Below are 21066 nucleotides of genomic sequence, written 5' to 3' on the forward strand. Positions count from 1 at the left end.
AGTGGGCATTTTGAACGGGTAGAAAACTTAGTCACGTGATTCTGTTTTATCAGATAATAAACTTTATAAAAATAATACTTGAAGTATTGGACATTAATTTAACTCTTAAAATACAGTGCCTGCCACACAGTTAGTGTTTAATAAATGCTTTATCATTCAGCATTTGAAGTTGGATTTGAACTCAGGTTTTCCTGATTCCAGTCCTAATACTCTATTTATTGTACCACCTAGCTGCCCTAATATATCCCTAGGGACTCAGAAAATTGACATTTGAAGAACCTGAGGATGTTTAGCTTAGAAACGAAAATATTCCAGAGGAACATAATAACTGTCTAAGAGTATTTGAACAGTTATCATATGAAAGAGGGATTAGACTTCTCTTTGACCCCAGACAGCAGAACAAGAAGCAATTACTGAAAGTTGTAAAGAGAGTTATTTAGGCTCAATTCCAGGAAAAACATCTTAATCATTAGAGCTGTTGAGAAATGGAATGTGGTGCCTTATAAAGCGACGGGTTCCCTTTCCTCATTGAGGTCTTCAAGAGGAGACGAGGTGACCACTTACTTGGTAAGTTTTCATGGCTATTCCTTTTGATATCTGGTTGGAAAAGATGGATGCTGAGGATCCTTCTAACTCCTAAATTCGATGATTATCCAATTCTGTTTAGTCTAAAGAATTGAACATTGGGGAGAGAAGATGGGAAATGATGAGCTGCCTTCAAGTATTTGAAAAACCATCATGTAAAAGAGGTATTAGATTGGATCTACTTGGTTCCAGAGGACAGAATAGAAGCAATGGGCAGTGGTTACAAAGAGGCAGATTTAGATTTAATGAATGGAAACCTTTTTAATAATAAGCACTGTCCCAAAGTACAATGGATTGCCTCAGAAGGCAGTGTGCTCTTTTAGTAAAGGTCAGATGCCCATTTTTTGGTGAGGTTGTACAGAAGGTTCTTGTCAAGGTAACAGTTGAATTAGATGATCTCTGGGGTCCCTTCCAGTTCTGAGATTCTGTGGTTCTATAAATCCAAGAGTCTAGAGTCTATAGGGAATTTTTTCTGAAAGCTATGGGTCCATTGTCTAATACCAGGGATAATCATGGAAATTAATAATAATAATAATAATAATAGCTTTCTTTTACATAGTGTTAAAAAGTTTGGAAATGCACTTCTACATTTTCTCATTTAATATTCACAACAGCTATGTGCAAAAAGTATTATCTCCTTTTTGAAAATAAGACAACTATGGTTTGGGGAGGGGGGAAGGGAAGATATGGGGTAGAAGGGAGGCACATAGTGGCTGCCTACTTTTCCCTATGCCAAGATGGGTTGCTATGAAGTGTCTGCTAGAGGAATGGTAGAGAAAGTGCTGCACCTGGAGTTAGGAAGACATCTTCTTGAGTTAAAATGTAGTCTCAGACACCCTGGACAAGTCACTTAACCCAGTTTGCCTCAGTTTCTTCATCTGTAAAATGAACTAGAGAAGGAAATGGCAAATCAATCCAGTATCTTTGCCAAGAAAACCCCAAAAGAGGTCACAAAGAGTCAAATTCGACTGAAAATGACCAAACAAATATGCCCACTATGACACAGAGCAGACCTTTGCATTAGTGTCAGACAGTTGAAAGCACATTATTTACACCCTTTCAGGATCCCCAAATGACTCTAGAATATCTCAGTCTTATACATTTGTAAATCTAAACTACAAATGTGTAATAAATATGTTAGGGAGCTAGTCATAGCTACTTCCAAGCTTAGCCTTCACCATCCTCGAATAGTTCTGAACTCTGTGTATATGTGTGTTGAGGAAAGGGAAGGATCTTATAAGACCTGTTTCTATCTGAACCAAAGGCTCTTGACCTTTTGTCTCACAGATCCCTCTGGCAGTCTGATGAAGCCTATGGACCCCTTCTCAGAATCATGTTTTTAAATAAAACTTTAAATAAATTGGAGGAAATATGAAATTTCCATTGGAGGTCCATAAAAAAAAGATATAATTTTTTCCCATTCCAAGATGTCTGTAAGACCCCAAGCTAAGAACCTCTAATCTATACCTTTCTGGGAACTACCTGGAATCCATCCCCATAACTAGTCCTCTCTACCCCAATAGAAACCTCCAGTATTGAAGGGTCTGTCAATAACTATGTACTTTGTACTTTGTACTTTGTTATTGCTAGAGCATGTACTTTGATATTGCTAGAGCAGCTAGCACTATGATCTTCAGACTTCCAAGAAACCCACTTCATCCCAAAATCTCCCTCCAGCCAGTTGCCAAAATATTTAAAGTCCCACCAATAGAGCTACATTTCTAGAAAGAAAGAAAGAAAGAAAGAAAGAAAGAAAGAAAGAAAGAAAGAAAGAAAGAAAGAAAGAAAGAAAGAAAGAAAGAAAGAAAGAAAGAAAGAAAGAAGGGAGGGAGGGAGGGAGGGAGGGAGGGAGGGAGGGAGGGAGGAAGGAAGGAAGGAAGGAAGGAAGGAAGGAAGGAAGGAAGGAAGGAAGGAAGGAAGGAAGGAAGGAAGGAAGGAAGGAAGGAAGGAAGGAAGGAAGGAAGGAAGGAAGGAAGGAAGGAAGGAAGGAAGGAAGGAAAAGAAAAAAGAGAAAGAAAGAAAGGGAGAAAGAAAGAAAACTAGAGAAAGAAAGAGAGGAAGAAAGAAAGAAAGAAAAAGAAAGAAAGAAAGAAAGAAAGAAAGAAAGAAAGAAAGAAAGAAAGAGAAAAAGGAAGGAAGGAAGGAAGGAAAGAAGGAAAAGCAAAGAAACTCTAAATCTTCCTGGGAGATTTAATTAACTTATTAAGTGTCTAGTCCCCAAGTGTTAATGAATTTAGCAAGATGCTTTCCTTCCTGACTGGCAGATCTGGGGCAGCCGGAGAGGACCTGGGCCAAGATAGGAGGGAGGCATCAAAAGTGGAGGAGTGGAATAGAGACATGGAAAGAGGAGGCAAGTCTTAACTACAACATCTCATATCTCACAATTTGTCTGGGACCTTTTGTACCTGTCCCCTGCCAACCTGAGCCCACCCCTGATGCCATAGGCTAGAACGTGGGGTAAACCTAGCCATAGGATGTAAGCTCCCAACCTGTAGTGGTATTTAAGGTAGACTATCTTAGAGGAAAGAGGGCTACTCCTAGTCAGTTCCTTTCTACTGAACCTTTGTTCCTTTTTTCTGTAAACCTATAAAAGATTAATCTGCCTAGGCAGTGAGGAAGGAGCATTATAAAGTTTGATTCCTGGAGGCAGATTTTTTCTCCAGTTGTATCCAGCAAGTGTCAGATAATTGGAAGGGTGGAGTGAAGCTGTAAACCACGCCACACCTTTGTCAGGGCATGTTTGGGAGCAGAGCTACGAAAAGAGAAAAGGGGGCGGGAGAGAGAAGCCAGCATATTTGAAAGATCACTCAGCCATAACACACCTTTGCTGGGGCGGGATAAAAAGTGTTCGCTGCAGATTTTTAGTAGAAAACATCAGGGGAGGCGAGAGGGGGGTTTCATCTAAAGCGGTTCATTCACCATTCCTTCAGGAAAGCAATCTAGGTAAGTCTTTTGTTTGGACAATTTGATTGGAGATTCTCCCAATGCATATAGTGCTTAGTAAACCTTAAGGCTCTTACATTAAGCGGAAACTGGGGTTATTATCAGCAGGGGCTACTAATGCTGGCACGGGATGGAGCTCCTCCAGGGACAGTTTGTTTCTTTGTTGTTTAAGTATTAGAAAGTAACGTGGTCCGGTAGAGAGACTGCTGCTGTGGAGTGTAAAAGCCTACGCTGGAGTCTGACCTCTGCTACGGTAGCCTGTACTGACCTCAAATTTCCCAATTTTCAAAATGAGGGGAGTGAATGAGATGACCTGTGAGGTCTCTTTCAGCTCTAAATCTGAGCCTGATCTGGCAAAGGCACATCGCTAGGATATTCAGATGAGGGAGAAAGGCAGATAGAACGGGAGAACGAATCACTAATGCTAAAGCAGAGGTCAGGAAGGGCTCTGAGAGCCCGATTTTCTTGGTATAACTTTCCACAGCATAAAATTTCCCCTTTTAGTTGGAAACTAGCTTTGTAAATCAACAGAGTACTGATTTATGTCAGAGGACCTGGATAGGAATAACCCCTCCCAGCTTGTATGTTCTCCAGGAAGTCATTTTACATTTTTGGGTCTCAGTTTCTCCATTTGTAAAATGATACCATATAGTTGGACTAGATGACTTTTAAGGTCTCTTCCATCTTTAAATCTATGATCTTTGAGGCCTTGACTATCCCTCTCTCTGGACTATCTCAGAAGGCACAGGGAGCACATGAAATGCTAAAGGCCAGTCTGGAGATCCTAACATAACTGTGACTTGTTGGAATGGTCTTGACTCACACTATTATCCAGAACAAACTCTGAGTCCCATCATGAGGACTGTAGCCAGGGTCCTCTGTTTAGATTAAATTAAATGCCCTAGCTAGGAGCTCTTCTTCCACTGAGAATACTAAAAGGCAAGCTGGGCAGGTATTATTCTCCCCACTCTTTTATAGGGGAGGGAAAAGATGTTAGATGACTTCTCCAAGGTCCTTCAGCTAATTAGCACAGCAGGATAGGCACCTAAGCCTTCTGCCTCTAAATCCAGTGCTCTCCTCACCCTGCCTGTCTTGGATCAAATTAAGCTGATAATTGCCAAATCTCTAACTTCTCTTTGGACTTTCCATTTTTCTTAAGCACAAGCTTAAGAAATAATTGCACTGGTTGTATTCATTGATTCAGAAAGCATCCAAAATAGAAAATAAAAGGTTCCTTTGAAAGACAAAGTCATTCCTTCTATGATAGAATGTTCCGCCTTAGAAACAAAATGCAAGTTAGATTCAGAATTTCACCATGATGGATGTACATTTCTTGAGGAATATGCTTCAGAGACACCAGTCACAGCAGAGGCTACCAGAGAAAAAGATGAGATTTTAAATGGGGACAATAAAAACAAGTAGACCTGTTTCAAACGGGAGTTTACCATCCTTGGAAGGATACAATTACACTGAAACAAGAAACAACCAGTGATTTTCTTTAAAGCTGTATCTTATGTCTAGTGCTAAATTTGGCCTCGGGTTGTAGAAATTCATTTGCTATGGCATTTGCTATGGCTTTCAGACAAGCAGAAGCATCTAGTAAATACAAGTCAACAAATGTCGTTTGACCATTTGCAAGATAATATTCAAAGTATTGAGACTATAACAATAATTTATGTTCTTCTCTATTCTGCTTTAAATTTTTTCTAATCCTCTCTTTATCTTTGAGGATGCTTCATATCCATGCCCAAATCTCTGCCAATGGATTTCAAAGCCCCAAGGGGTTCCTTGCTTTAATTCTTTTGGAAAATACTACCCCTGATTCAGTGAGATCTATTTCTGGTCTGGCACTGATCTACCTAATACAAGTTTCTTGCTCCCCTTTCTCCAATCCCCTTCTTTGAAATACCATGGACTTAAAAATCAAAGAGAAAAAAAGGCCAGAAAGCTTTCATTGTCCCCTAGATTCAGGGTAGTCAGGCATCATTTACTGCTGAAGAGCCAACAGTTTGGGTGTGATGGGATTTTTTTTAAACCCCTACCTTCAGTCTTAGAATCAATATCACCAATTGGTTTTGAGGCAGAAGAACACTAAGGGCTAGGCAATAGAGATTAAGTGACTCATCCAAGGTCATACAGCTAGGAAGGGACTGAGGTCAGATTTAAACTTAAATCTTCTCCATCTCTAGACCTGGTTCTCAATCCATGAACCATTGAACTGCCTTCATGACTGCATCTTTTTAAAATGACCTTTGTCACAATTATTATCACTTTCAGCCAATCCAATTAATATGTTCTGTGCTATTGGATTGCCTCTAAAAGATTAATGAATTTGAATTGCTTCTTCAATCAGAGTTGAAAAGGATTTCAGTAGTCACCTAATCCAAAATATATATGAAAAAAAAATCCTTAATAACATCTCTGACAAGTGGTGACCTGGTCTTTCCTTGATGACTTCCAAGTAAAGAGAACCCAATTTTTGATAAAGTAGCCCATTTAATCCAGACTTGACAACCTTTTTAAGTTCATGTGTCTCTGAAATGTTTAATCCTCTCAAATAGAAGGGGTCAGTCAATGTAGTCTAACAGCAAAATAGTTTCTTGGTATGAAGAGTGAGAAAGATCTGAGTTCAGATTCCATCTTTGCTAAGACTTGGCAAATCACTTTGCCTCTCTGAATCTCAATTTCCTCATCTGTAAAATGGGGTTGATAGCAGCACCTACTTCACAAAGTTGTGAACAACAAATAAAATAATGGAAAACATTTTATAAACCTTAAGTGTTAGTTATTATTATTCATTCCTTAAGTTATTTAGTTATATGTGTGTGTGTGAGTGTGTGTACGTAGAAATACAGAAATATAAGAGCCTACTTCTACAAGTTCACAAGTTCTACAAGTTTTTGTGTAAGCAATCATACCCTAGAAATAAGCAAATGCGAAAATCAAGGCTTGATTTATTGTTTTGTTGATTGTCTGGACAAAAGAAAGTGGTGGATAATTGGGGGAGTTTGTCCGTTTTGAAACCTTTACCTTTTGTCTTAGAATGGACCCTAAGTACCAGTTCTAAGACAGAAGAAAGATAGGGACTTGACAATTGAGGTTAAGTGACTTGCCTAGGATCACAGTTGGGAAAATATCTGAAATCAGATTTGAACCCAAGACCTTCTATCATCAGGCCGGTCACTCTATCCACTAAGCCACTTAGTTATCTCTAGATAATTGTTAATAAGACATACCAAAGTTAAAAGTCTGTCATGTATTCTTTTTTTTTCAAAAAATGTTAAAACATTTTCCAGCACACATCTGTGTATATTGTTTTTAAACTTTAGCAATTTATCGATCATGGAGGAATAGAAGGAAAACAAAAGGCACACATTCTTTGTAAGCCTTTAGCAAAAAAAATATACATTTGTTTCTAAAAATAATAACTAAAAAATATATAGATTCTCCTCTTTCTGGCATCAAAAGTTGACTGTTAGCAGTCACAGGAACAAAATTGCATTTACATAGCCCTTTATGGGTTGCAAATATTGTGTAGGTATATTAGATGATTTAGTCCTCATGTCATCCCTATCAAATAGTCACTCAACTCCGTCTTGTTGTGCAGTTGTGTCCCACTCTTCATGACACCATTTGGGGTTTTCTTGGTAAGGATGCTAGAGCAGTTTGTCATTTCCTTCTCCAGCCCATTTTACAGATGAGGAAACTGAGGCAAACAGAGTTAAGTGACTTGCCCAGGGTCACACAATTAATAAGTGGCAGACATCAGAAAATGAGCCTTCCTGATTCCAGGTCCTGCACTCTATCCAGAGCACCACCTAACTGACCCAATTTCCTCTTAAAGATAAGGAATATGAGCCTCAGAGAGGATGAATTACTTGCTTGTGGTTAGACACCGGTAAATGGCAGAGGTTAACTATGAACTCTGCTCTCTCCTTCCTCCATTGCCTCTCAGGTCCTATCATTAAGATGGCTTATTATCTATAAAAATCACCCAGCTGTCTTTGTATTAAAAAAGATCACTTATGAGAGAAGTTTTATAGTGATTTCCCTAAAATGATTTTATTTCCACAAAACAGTAGGTGGCAGTCCTTAGAAATGGACCCAAATGATTGCAATAATATTATATTGCAGAGAAATGCCCCTTTTCTCTCTTTCTTTTTTTTAAAATGACTTTTACTTTCTGTCTTAGTATCCATTCTAAGACAGAAGAGAAGAAAGGGCTAGACAATGGGGATAGTGTAACTTGCCCAGAATCAAACAGTTAGGAAGTGTCTGAAGTTAAATTTGAACTCAGGTCTTCCCTACTCCAGGCCTGGCATTCTATTCATTGTGCTACCTAGCTGGCTTACTGGGTGTTGTCAAATCTTAAAAACATACCTTATGTATAAAATGCATCTTCCCATAAGAAATAGCTATAGAGCAGCTCAATGACACTCGTTTCTAATAAAATAATAATAATCGCTCATTTTATATGTCACTTCAAAAGTTTGCAAAGTACTTTTCACATAGCAACTCTGGGTAGCCAATGCAAATATTACTATCCTCGTTTTTTAAATGTAGAAACTTAGGCTCGGATAGGTTAAATCACTTAACCAGCGTCTCACAGTCAGTAAAAGAAAAAGCTGGGATTTCAGGATTAGGGCTTTTTTTTTTTTTTTTTGGCATCCCCAGTACTTTGACTTAGCATATCCTGGTGGAACTAGAATATCCATCTTGGACCTGGTGAATAGGCTCATTCTTTCATCCCAGTATTTCTCATAACTTGATTTCTAAGGTCTGACAGTATGTCAGTTTAAAAATATTCCTTCTGAGACAGTGCCTTATAAAGACATGAACAACAGCATCTCGAGATGGGAGCCGGGTAAAGAGAAGGGAAGATGTGTACGTGGTCTCTACCCAAGCCTTGAAACCAGAACTTGGCACTGTCTTACCAAAAGCATGAAGTCTCCAAAGTACAGGGCAGAGAAATAGTTCCAATTGCAAATTTTCTATTCAGCTATCCCTATATAGCCAATGTTATGGGCATTGGTCAGAAACTGACTGGTTCAGCTCCTTTGAGGGCACATAAGCTTCCCACAATCTCACCCTTGGCTTGTCTCAAAAATTCCAATACTGTGGCAAATAGTGAATGAAAAGAAACATTGGGGACCAAAGTGCTCACACACTCTCTCTCTCTCTCTCTCTCTCCATATATATATATATATATATATATATATATATATATATATATATATATATATATATATATATATATATATACATATATATACATGCTTTGAATTGTCTTGGTTCTTTGTATTTAGCACCATGCCTAAGATCTCTCTCTCTCTCTCTCTCTCTCTCTCTCTCTCTCTCTCTCTCTCTCTCTCTCTCTTTCACACACACATATACACATATTCTTTCTGTGTCTCTTTCACACACACATACATATACTCTCTTTTTCATACAAACACATACACTCTATCTCTGTCTCTGTCTCTGTCTCTGTCTCTGTCTCTGTCTCTCTCTGTCTCTCTCTGTCTCTGTCTCTGTCTCTGTCTCTCTCTCTCTCTCTCTCTCTCTCTCTCTCTCTCTCTCTGTCTCTCTCTCACTTTCCTCCAAAAGATATCATTTGGGACTTAATAGATAAGTTCTTCCAATGAAACCTCCCCTGTGACCTCGAGCAAATTGCTTTTTTGTAACTCCTTTGTAACTCTCTGTAACATCTTTGTAACTCAGTTTCCTCATCGGTAAAATAAGGAGATTATAGCAAATAAGTCTTTAATGTCCTTTACAATTTTTGGTTCTTTGACCCTAGGGAGTTTACTGATACACATTGAGGCTAAGTGCCTTGCCCAAGATCATGATGCTAATAAACGTCAGACCTGGAATTTGGACCCAAGTATCTGACTAGATCCAGAACTCTTTCCATTATACCAGGAACCCTCCATTTTGTGACCTCATTTGACATCAATTAAAGGTGCCCATAAATAACCAGTTGTTTGCCCCCAGCAGTCTCTAAGAGCAATGAAATTATTATCTCTGGAAAAGTCATTAATCCATCATTCAGTATTTTTTATTTATTTTATTTTATTTTAAAAGTGCCTTCAATTAGTGCCCACATGAAGGATTCTGGGAAAGATGTTACATTCCATTTAAGTTTGTGTGATATAAATTATACATGATATTTCTAGAAATCAGTTCAAATCACAAGTCAAGGATAACATTTTAATTAGACTAGCATCAATGATCCTGTTTATTGAGCTCCTCCTCTTGGCCCTGGGATACATACTTTCTGTGGCATTTCAGATTCAGCCAGAATCTGCTCTGTAGTGCCTCATTCTCAGCCCACAGCTAAGCTGTCTCTGAAAAAAACAGTGAGAGTTGGTGCAGTTAGTTGGCCAGGATCTATATTGTACAGGTTGAATGGAATTCTTCTGATGCCTATTTTTCCATGAGCCTAATGTTACCTGAGGGAGAGAGAAACAGAGAGAGAGGAGACAGACAGACAGACAGACAGACAGACAGACAGACAGACAGACAGAGAGAGAGAGAGAGAGAGAGAGAGAGAAGGATTTTTCTGAGGAAAGGGCTTTCGAAACGGAACTTATTCCATGGTTCAAGAGCCAAGAGATAGCCTGAAATGAGTAAAGGGAGGATGTTGTAGAGTCATGGAATCTTGGAACTGGAGGAACCTTGGAGCCCTGTCCAAATCCTACTCAAAGCATTGATAAATCCTGTCCTGAACACTCCCAGCATATTGGATGGTCTAATATTCTCTTTGTTGCCTCCAGGAATAAGTGTGACATCTCTTTCCTGCAACATCCCTTCTCTAGATTAAAGATAATAATAGTATTTATATAGCACATTCCAGTTTGCTAATACTTTACAAATACTATCTCACTTTATTGTCATAACAGCCTTTCAAGGAAGGTGTTATTATTATCTCCATTTTACAGATGAGGAAACTGAGGCAAATAGGGAATAAATGACTTGCCTAGGTTCACACAGCTAATAAATGTCTGGAGTCATATTTGAACTCATGTCTTCCTGACACCAAGTACAGTGCACTAGCCACTATATCACCCAGCTGTAATTCTTTCAACCAGTCTTATATGACATTGTGTTCAGTTCTCTTCCCTTGCTTATTGCCTTTCACTCTATACTCCTCCTTATCAAGTGATTCCTTTAAAATGTGGTGCCCTGAATTGAACTCCATCATTCTAGCTGGGTTCTGATTAGAGCAGAGTGCAGCAGAACTATTACCTCAATTGTCCATTCTGGATGCTATTGACTCTTTTCAATAATTCACTGTGCTCATATTGAGCTTACAGCACCCGAGGTTGGTCCTTTTGTTTGCTTTTTCATATAAACTGCCTTTTGGCCATGCCTTCCCTAGCTTATACTTATGCAGAGAGGTTTTTAAAAATCTAAATACAAGACCATATATTTATTCCAGTTAAACCTCATCTTGCTAGGTTCAGCCCATCATTTCAACCTGTGGAGCTCTTTCCAGATCCCAATTCTATCATTCATTGCATTAGCTACCCTTCTGGGCTTCCTGTCCTCCTCAGAATAGATTAACATGCCAGTTATGCCTTCATCCAGTAGGACAGGAGGAAGATAGATGCCTGTGACATTCCACTGAAAATGTTCTCATTAATCAACCCTCTTTGGATCCAGTCAACCCATTGGTCTTGAGCCCACTTAACTGAATTGAGACTATGCCTCTCCATATTGTACTCAAGGAAATCATGTGAGACTACCCCAGATGCCTTTCTAAAACTGAGATGTACTCTTTTCAGAGGATTTCTACAACTTACTCATCTAGTAACCTTTTCAAAACCGTTAATGAGCTTATTCAGACATAATTTATTCTTAATGAATCCACATTAATTCTTTTAGGATCACTTCTTTATAAATGTCTTTCCTAATCTGTTCTAGAACTTTCCCAGAAATCAATAGCAAACTTGCTGCCTATAGTTTGAAGTGCATAACTTCTTAACTTTTTTGGAAAATGAGGCAACATTCGGCCACCTCCTAACCCGTAACACCTCTCTCATTCACCATGATTCCTCAGAAATTACCAAAAGAATCCACTATATTAGATAGAATTCCTTCAAACTAGATCAATTGAACTAGCTGAGAGCATGTGGGTGCTCTTTACATACTTCTTTACTTATTTGGGTTGCAACTCCTAGTTAACTATTTTGTTCTATTCTTCTCACTCTGAATAAAGAAAACAGGTGGCAAAATGCCATCTTTCCAATTTTGCCAAGTATGGATCTTATCTTTTCCTTGATCTTGTTTATAACAAAAATCATCACTTAATTTAACATTATATATTCCTTTATGTTGTATTGGTCAATTATTACAAAATTCAGTTCATACTGGGCTTTCTGACACCAAACTATGGCAGATACAGAAATTAAATAAGACATAGTCTCTACCCTCAAGGAGCTTGCAATCCAGAAGGGGAGAAAGGACTTCCTACAAAACAAAGTATATGGTGATTGATGCCCAAAGACAACATAAACAAGTGCTGTGAGAGTTTGGAGGAGGTAGAAAGGTCATTAGGTGTACTGGGATTTGGAGGTCAGAGAAAGCTACCAAAGAAAAGGTGGCATTTGATCTTGACTTCATGGAGATGAGTTCAAGGTCATTTGATCTTGAAGGAAAAGCAAGATTCCATTAGGTATAGAAAGGTGGAGAGAGTTGGAGAACAGTATTGTAAGTGGGGGGAATGGCAACAATAAAAGGCCAAGTGTGAATAGAGGACAATGAGTTTATCTGGAGCTATTTGATAGGTGGGGCAGCTAGATGGTATAGTGGATAGAGCAGACAGGAAGACCTGAGTTCAAATCTATTCTCAAGCACTTACTAGCTAATCCTGTTTGCCTCAGTTACTTCACTTGTTAAATGAACTGGAAAAGGAAATGGCAAACCACTCTATTATCTTTAGCACCAAAACCCCAAATGGAGTCACAAAGCACCAGACATTACTAAAATGACTGCAAATATATACGTATATATATATATATTATATATCATATATATATATAAAACACTATTTGATAAGTGTCCTTGAAAAAGAAGCAGCATGAGATAAGGCTGAAGGGATGGGCAAAAGGAGACCTGTATTAAGATCAAGGCATTAGGACTTGATTCAGTAAGGAGTGGAGTTATTGAAGTTTTTGAGGAGTGACTCAATTAGAGATGAGTTTTGGACAGATTAATTTAACAGAAAGGGAGGAAATGGGCAAGAGCCATCCAGTAAGGACATGTGTGAATGGGTTGTGGCCCACATTACTGGAGGGAATACCTATGTCAATGAGATCATAGATCCAGCTGAGTAATTGAGAATGAAGGACAGGTAGGTGGGCACATTGGATAGAGCAATAGGATTGAAGTTAAGAAGATTCATCTCCATGAGTTCAAATCTGGTCTCAGACACTTATCACTTGTATGACTCTGTATGACTGAGCAAGTAACTTAACCCTTCAGTTTCTTCATCTATAAAATGAGCTAGAGAAAAAATTGGAAACTATATTTATTGAGAAACCAATACGGTATATCTGCCAAGAAAAACCCAAATGGAGTCATAAAGGGTCATACACGACTGAAACAACTGAACAATGACAAATTGAGAATATGGAAAGAGTTGGAGTCAGGAAGATACTTGAGGCAGGGAGACCACTTAGGAAGCTACTAAAGGAGTTCAGATGAAAAATAATATGGTCCTAAACTAGGCTGATGGCAGAGAAAATGGAAAAGAAGGGAAAAATAAGAGGCTTACTGTGTTGATAAATAAAATCAGGCCATTAACTAAGTAATGATCCTTACAGATCCATATAGAATATTACAAGCAATATTACTGGGCCCAATAATAATCATGAACCATCCAATATGCTTTTCAAAAGAACCTCTGGGCGATTCCTTTGATGGATGTCTCTTATAGTCATTCAAAGGTCATTGGTAGATATACATCCATTTCAAAAATTATATTTTCTCCAGCAGGATATGTTTTTGCACTAGAGAAATAACTTTGTGATAAGCATTCAAAGTTCTCCACTGCCTGAATGAAAGGCTCTGGCCCAAAGGAACAGAATTCTGAGTGCTACCATATTATATTGTATTATTCTCATCTTATTATACAGCATGGATATTACTTTGGATGGAATCCTAAGAATTATATCAAAGACCTAAAGTTGAAAAATCTTCTTTTCTCATATAAGAATTGCATATGGTGGTTGAAAACCCCTCACAATATGTAACCAAACAAGCATTTATGAAATGTTTGCTGTGCATCAGAACCCGGGCTATAAGATAGGGATAGAAAACAAGGCAAAAACCACCCTAGCCCCTGGGAGCTCACATTCTAATGGGGAGACAACATGCAAGCTACTAGATAGATATAAAATATGTTGTACGAGGTAAACTAGAGGGACTCTCACAGGGAAGGCATTAGTGTTTTTTAAACTCTTACCTTACTCATAAAATCAATGCTAAATATTGGTTCCAAGGCAGAAAAGTGGTAAAGGCGAAGCAGCTGGAATTAAAACGACTTGCCCAAGGTCACACAGGCAATATCTGAGATAATATTTGAACCCAGGTCCTCCCATTTCAAAGTCTGGATCTCTATCCACTGAACCCTGGAAGGCATTAGTATTAAAGAAGACCAAGAAAGGCTTCTTGTAAAAGGTAGCTCTTTAGCTGAACCTTGAAGGAAGTCAAGAAGAGGAGATGGAGAAGGAGCACATTCCAAGTAGGAGTTAGGAGACAGAGAAGTAATTAAGTGATTGTGCCATAAAAGCTTTGGGATTCTCCTCTCTTAGAGAGATCTAGTCCTATCCAAGCAACAACCATTTGTTAAATGCCTACTGTGTGCCAGGCACTATATTAGGCACTGAGGATAGAAAAACAAAACAAAACAAAAATCAATCCCTTCCCTAAAGACTTTAAATTCTTTGGGATGGAGTGAGATAAGGGGTTTTCCTCGAGAGGTGGCATATAAACTAAATCCTGTAGACTGAAACATATTCTAAAAGGAAGTGTGGAAGTCGTGCAGGGCAAGCATAGGGGTGGATAGCCCATACAAAGTTACTGAGATAGGAGATGGAATTCTAAATTTAAGAAATAATCAGGCCAGTTTAGCCAGAGTGCAAGAAAGTGAATAATGTCAAATCATTCAGTGGGAGCTGGATGGTGAAGGATTTTCATTACCAAACTAAGAAGTTTGAGTTTTAGCCTAGAGGCAATAGGGAGCCTCAACTGTTCTTGAGCAGATGGTAACAATAAAAAAAATGACTTTTCCTGGTTTCTTGATTTCCCTTTTAGGTGGCTATGATATGGATGGTACCAAGAAAGGCAGGAGAGAAGGCTCTGAAGTCACAGAAAGAGGTAAGACCAGCAGATTCCAAGCTTGCACTCTAATGGTTAAAGTCCTGCTCAGAAAATAATGATCGTACCAAAAACATCATCATCCAATTCTACGCTAAATTTTTTTTAAACAAAAATAGAAAATGCCACAAAAATGAATGAGGGAAATGTTCTGGGTTGTTTTCAACTGTTCCCTTTTAGTAACTCAGATAGAAAACTAATGTTTTTCTATGATCTTCCAATATCACTACATGAAAATATATAAAAATAGTTTCCATTTATGTTTTAAGAGTTATAGTGTTTTCTGCATATTATCCCAATTGATCCTTACAGCTGTTGTGAAGTAGGTAATATTAATATTCTCATTTTATAGATGAAGAAACTGAGATGGAAAGAAATTAAACACTGCCAAGGGTATTATAGTTAAAGGTCTGAGACAAGATTTGAACTCAGGTCTTCCTCAATACAGGTCTGTCACTCTTTACACTTTTTACCTGGAATCCTTAAGTTCGAAGTGGGATCTGTATCAAGAAATCCCAAAGAACTCCAATTCTTTTCTGATCTCCACACCATCTGTGAAAGCTGTCTTGACTCTATTACTTGGGTAATCTCATGCTCCTGTTGGAACAACTGAGGCAGCATGACTCTGCTAGTTACTAGATGTAGGAGCCTTGGCAAGGCTCATAATCTCTATCAACCTCTGTTTCCTCATCTATAAGTAACAGTATCTATGTCACAGGGCTGTTGTCAGAATCAAATGAGGTTACATTATGTACATTATGTGTTTTGCAAGTCCTAAAGTACTGTATAAACGCTACCTACTTATCATTATTGTTATCATTATTATTATGGAGAAAGAAATCGCTTCAAATGCCTGGCAGTTTTATAAAGACCAAGATAGGGGCAATCAGACTGTTGACAACCTCCCCCCCCCCCCAGCCATCTCTGAGAGAGACAAATTTGAGACTCAGACTCCCAGCGTCCACTTTCCGGGGCCCCTCCTCATTGTGTACATTCTCCTCTTGGGACTCCTTCAGGGTTACGCCATTTATTCATTTTGCCCTGATTTCCCCTGGAGAGACGTTGGGAGCAGGGCACACAGGGATTTATGTGCCCTAAGAGCATCCCTGTTTGTGGCCGAAACATGCTGCGTCCTGTCCATGCCCCCAAGTCTCAAGGAAGCACAAGTAACAATAGGCTTCGTGCCAACCTCCTGCCCCAGCTGAGGCAGCTCAGGGCAGTCTGGAGAGACAGAATGAGTCATGGCAAGAGGTTTAAAGCCTTTTCCGATGCCAAACCTAGCATAGCACAGGCTTCCATTGTGGAATAAGGGGCTTTAAACACCTCACTTGGAAATGTTCGGTTTTGCTGGCTGCTATGAGTCATATTGCCGAGCATCCAAGGAGTACAAAGCACGGGTACCCGAAACAGCAGGACCCTAACGTGGCGTGATGCATGAGGACACAGATTCCGTTATGCTGCTGCTCCAATCGTGTCCTCTACATAGCCATAACTAGGGTGGATGAGCCAGGACTTATTCCCAGGGTACCAATACTACTTCCTCTTTGCACTTGTCCTCTGGTTTGTCAGTCCTGCAAAATGCAGGGTTACTGCCTCCCCCTCCCTCTCCTTCAAGGAGCCACCAGCATCAAAGATGTCATCAGCACAGTATCCCTTACTTATGGCCCATCTTCCTCTAGCATCTTTCCTGTTTCTCCTTATCCTAGAAGGTTGGGGCTAGAACAGAGACTTGAAATGGATTCCCTAGGGACTGAATGTACCTAACTGGGACACACACACACACTCACACACTCACACACACACACACACACACACACACACACACACACACATGCACGTACACACACACATATGCACATGCACACACACACATTTGCCTCAAGTGCCAGAATTCCTAATTACATCTTTGAACTCTATCAAATAGTTATGTGAGAGAGTAATGTAATATAGCTAGACAAAGGCAGGCAGTAGTCCTACTTGACCCCTTCCTTGCCCAGGGTTAGAAGGCGATGTCTGCGGACACACCATCTCATCTCTTTCTTTTTCTTTCCCTAGTTATCACTGAAACAGTAACCACAAGACTTACATCCTTGCCACCAAGTAAGTAGCTATTTTACCATATACTCTCCACCAGAAATCAAGCCTGTGATATGGTTTATATTATGTATGTTTATATTCACACAATTTTATGAGAATTTAAGTCCAGATTTAGCATATCTAAAATCATCACTATCATGGATGTCCTGAATGACTTTTACATCTATTTATACATAGTCAGAGGCAAGCTTTTTGTCCAAGAGCACATGGGAGCATTTGGGGTTAAATTCTGGCAAGAAAGAGATCTGAATTGTGAAGCCCCAATTGCTTGCTTGATAATTTTATGTTAATGGCTTAAAATGGATAAATTTGGCACTTGAGAATACTCATTTAAAACCAAAAAACATAAAACTCTGTAGGACTGTTACTTGCCAACCAAAAAAAAGGATTCATGACACTATTGACATGTGTGAGCATCTGCTAAGTGCCTCTGTCTCTACCTGCCATAAGAAAAATGGGGATTTGTTCCAATTAAAGGAGTTAAGGGTAGAAAAGACAGTAGGGAAAGACTCTGATGGTTTTTCCTTTAAGTAGCCAGCAATAATCCGAATAACAATAAGCATTCAACTCAGTTTAATTCAATTAAGCAAGTATTTATCCAATTTTAAGCTATTTATTCTATTGAGGACTCTATGCCAAATACTGTGTAGAATGCAAATATGATTAAGACATGATCACTGATGCTTTGAATTAAGCTGGAAGTTGAGGTATGCTGAGTTATGACGCAGAGACAGTGTCGGAAATATGCTTCAGAGTTCAGAATGACCAATTGCCCTAGACAGCCACAACATCCTGGTACAACTGTCTTTGGGGAAGGATACAATATTAATGCATGCTTTTACTATGTCTCATTGGAAAGACTCATACTACGGCATTTTCATCATTTTGATTAAAGTGAGATCATAGTCCCATCGGACTTAAAAAGGAAAGGGACTTTAGAGATCATTTAGTCCAACCTCTTCATTTCTGGAAATAAGGAAAGTGAGGTCAGTAGAGATGAACTGACTTGTGAGAATATGAGAATATAATAATTCAAGGTCACGCAAAACCAGATCCTGTGACTCAAAATCCAGAGGTCTTGGCACATTAAATTCAATATTTTAAATGTTTGTTGAATTATGAGCTTAATGGGAATAACTTAAAATGTATATAGGCAGTCCTCAAGCCCTCTGGTTTAAAATTTAAAAACCAGCTAAGCCCAGTAGGCTAGTTAGCTCTAAAGCCAAAGGTGAGACTAATAGTAGCACCAATTTATTGAGTTTTCACAGAGTGCTTCAGTCTTCGATGTGGGAAATACAAGAGGGAAATGACATAACTCTTCTACACACAGGATTTACAGTCTAGTTAGAAAATTGTATATAGAGTCATGAAACAATAAGAGGATAGCAGCAACCACTCCCCTCTCTTGGCCTCAGTTTTTCAGCTACTAAATGAGATTGAATGATCACCAAAATATGTTCCAGTTCTAAAACCACAAGATTATACAATTTTATTATGTAATTATGCAATTATAACAAATTATAATACATTCATATAGTATTTTTAGAACTATTTATGAAGCACCTAATATGTTCCAACACTACACTAGGTATTAGAATAGAGGTTCTTAACCTGAGGATCTGTGTACATATTTTCTAATATTTAAATAACTATATTTCAATATAATGGTTACTTTTGAATATTCTATGTATCTTATTTTATACAATTTAAAACATTATTCTGGAATAACCTATTCTATAGGTGGAAAGGATCCGTTAAGATTTTTTTTTTTAAGATTAAGATCTTAAAGGTTAAGAATCCCTGGACTAGAGATACAAAGACAAAAGCATAAAGAAGGGTCTGCAAAGCAAAGGGGATGATGAGTATGGGCCAAGAATTTCTAAGGACATCCTCAGAGAAGACAGGTTCTACCCTATTCCCTCTCCCTCCCTGCCAAATTCTAAACTGGTTCTTGCTTCTGGCAGAAGGAGGGACAAGTAATGGATATGCCAAAACATCATCTCTCAGTGGAGGGAGCCGGCTGGAGAAGCAGAGTTTAACCCATGGCAGCAGTGGCTACATAAACTCCAGTAAGTACAATATTGGTGGAGGGGCAAGAGGTGCAGAGATAGAAATCCAAGCCAAAAAAAGTTGGAGAGAGGGCACACCTAAGCAATGTGTTCAGAAAGATCGATAACACCTTTATCCACATACCCAAATTCTCAAGAGAAGGGAACATTAAAAGAATACATAACCCCAAGTCAATGTGGCTTAAAAATAATCAGCATTTGTGATCAGTCACATTAAAATCTCAATGTAAATATTAATAATTAATCAATAAGACTTGGAGAAAGTATTTATCTGCCCACTTAACTCACATCACTTCCTTCTCCCCCAACTCTAAGCCATCTCCTTTCAAGTAAATGTATCACTTTAAAAAAAAAATTTCTAATTTCACCATCTGCAACAACAAAAGAACCTTCAGTTTTGGGTTCACGGTGGGCTATCAGAATACAGCATTTTGCAAGACTCTACTAGTCAAGTTTCCCATAAGAAACCATTGTTCCTGGGGAAACAATTTTCTTCAGGCAAGAAAAGTAAGCCACAAGAATACTGAAATGAAACTAGTTAAGAAACTCTGTGCCCTGGAAATAACCTAGGCCAAATCCTTCTTCCTTTAGTAGGGAGAAGGAAGTCCTATTTAATTAACAAACATGACATTCATATCTACATGTATTGGAGCACAACTGAATCATGGCCTAAGTTTAAATTCCAGATCCCTAAGAGAAATTTTTCCAAATCTTGATCTCCTACCCCTACTCTGGGTTATTGCTTGCTCCAGAAATCCAGGCATCAGTGCAATGGCATGAGAACACAAACTCTTTGAGGACAAAAATGTCTTTCCACTCTTTATGAAATAATCAAAAGCACTTACTGACTCCTTTTCTGTACTTCTATTATGATTTCTTATTAGATTATTGAGTCTGGTTGAAAACTCATTAACTGTTAAATTTATTTCTGTAGGAATTCTATAAAAGTCTATCTTTTTTATATTAATAGGTGGAAGTTTAAGAGGAAATGCCTCCACCTCCAGTTATAGGAGGGCCCAGTCTCCTGCTTCTACTCTCCCCAATTCACCAGGCTCAACCTTTGAAAGGAAAAGTCATGTCACCCGCCATGCAACATATGAAGGTATCGGTGCTAGAGCATTTAGAGTTAGCCTGTCCCTTTTGCTATCAACCTCATGCATTTTCCACATGTGGAATTCCAGTCATCTGCATTTCCCTTCAAACTTCTTCCCTCTTCCTTTTTTCTCCATTCTCTCAAATATTTTATGGACTCATCCAATTGGATGTGATTTATTAGGAATGTTGATTCCTTGTGTAGAGAAGACTGACATAACAAATTCAGTGTTAGCCATATACTATGTACAGCATAGGAAGTTACAAGCAAGATATAACAATTGCCTGGGTCAGTACATCTGGACAAATTCTCAATCACAGTCATAGGCATCCCTCCAACTGAGGGCACATTTATCTCCTAACATGCATTTGGAGCCCATACTGGTGTGATTGCAGTAGGGATGAAAGAAAGAAGGAACTAGCATGAAAGGGAATTGTGGGAGGACATATGGAATTAATGACTTCTTCCTTGGAAATCCATCACAAAGATAAAGACCTCTTGACCTGAAGCTCCTCTCAATGTTAGAACCAATTTTAGACTAGAAACTGGAATGGAGAGCTCCAACCAAATTCAAAGGGAGATATTAGCCATGGGAGATATAAGGCTAGCTATCGCTTAGTTTTCCTTTTAAGAACTAGTGGTAAAAAAAATGTATCTCAATTTCTTCTCAAAATGCACCATCCTGTGTTGATAAAGCCTCTCAGAAGTCCTCTTGTCCACACTCATGTTTATGCTAAATGTTTGATTCTTCTTCAGGGAGCTCAAGTGGGAATTCTTCTCCAGAATACCCTCGGAAGGAATTTGGTATGTTCTTTCATTATTTCTAGTGGAAATGGGAGGTCATGGTCATGGGAAGTTACCATAGGAGGAAACATCACATGTTAAACAGTCCTTTCT

General features: G+C 38.7%; 1 protein-coding gene across 1 annotated transcript in view; it reads left to right on the plus strand.

The window, feature by feature from the left end:
• The first annotated feature begins 3362 nt into the window (after positions 1-3362).
• The window catches only part of COL17A1 (collagen type XVII alpha 1 chain), a 66015-nt gene continuing 48311 nt past the window's right edge, over positions 3363-21066 (plus strand). The window contains exons 1-6 of the mRNA XM_007479075.3: positions 3363-3528; positions 14848-14910; positions 16966-17010; positions 18972-19076; positions 20047-20178; positions 20926-20973. Of these exons, the coding sequence (XP_007479137.1) occupies positions 14859-14910; positions 16966-17010; positions 18972-19076; positions 20047-20178; positions 20926-20973 (382 nt within the window). The 5' untranslated portion in view covers positions 3363-3528; positions 14848-14858. The remainder of the gene's footprint in view (positions 3529-14847; positions 14911-16965; positions 17011-18971; positions 19077-20046; positions 20179-20925; positions 20974-21066) is intronic.

The sequence above is a fragment of the Monodelphis domestica genome, chromosome 1 (genome assembly GCF_027887165.1).
Source record: "Monodelphis domestica isolate mMonDom1 chromosome 1, mMonDom1.pri, whole genome shotgun sequence".
Lineage (NCBI taxonomy): Eukaryota > Metazoa > Chordata > Mammalia > Didelphimorphia > Didelphidae > Monodelphis > Monodelphis domestica.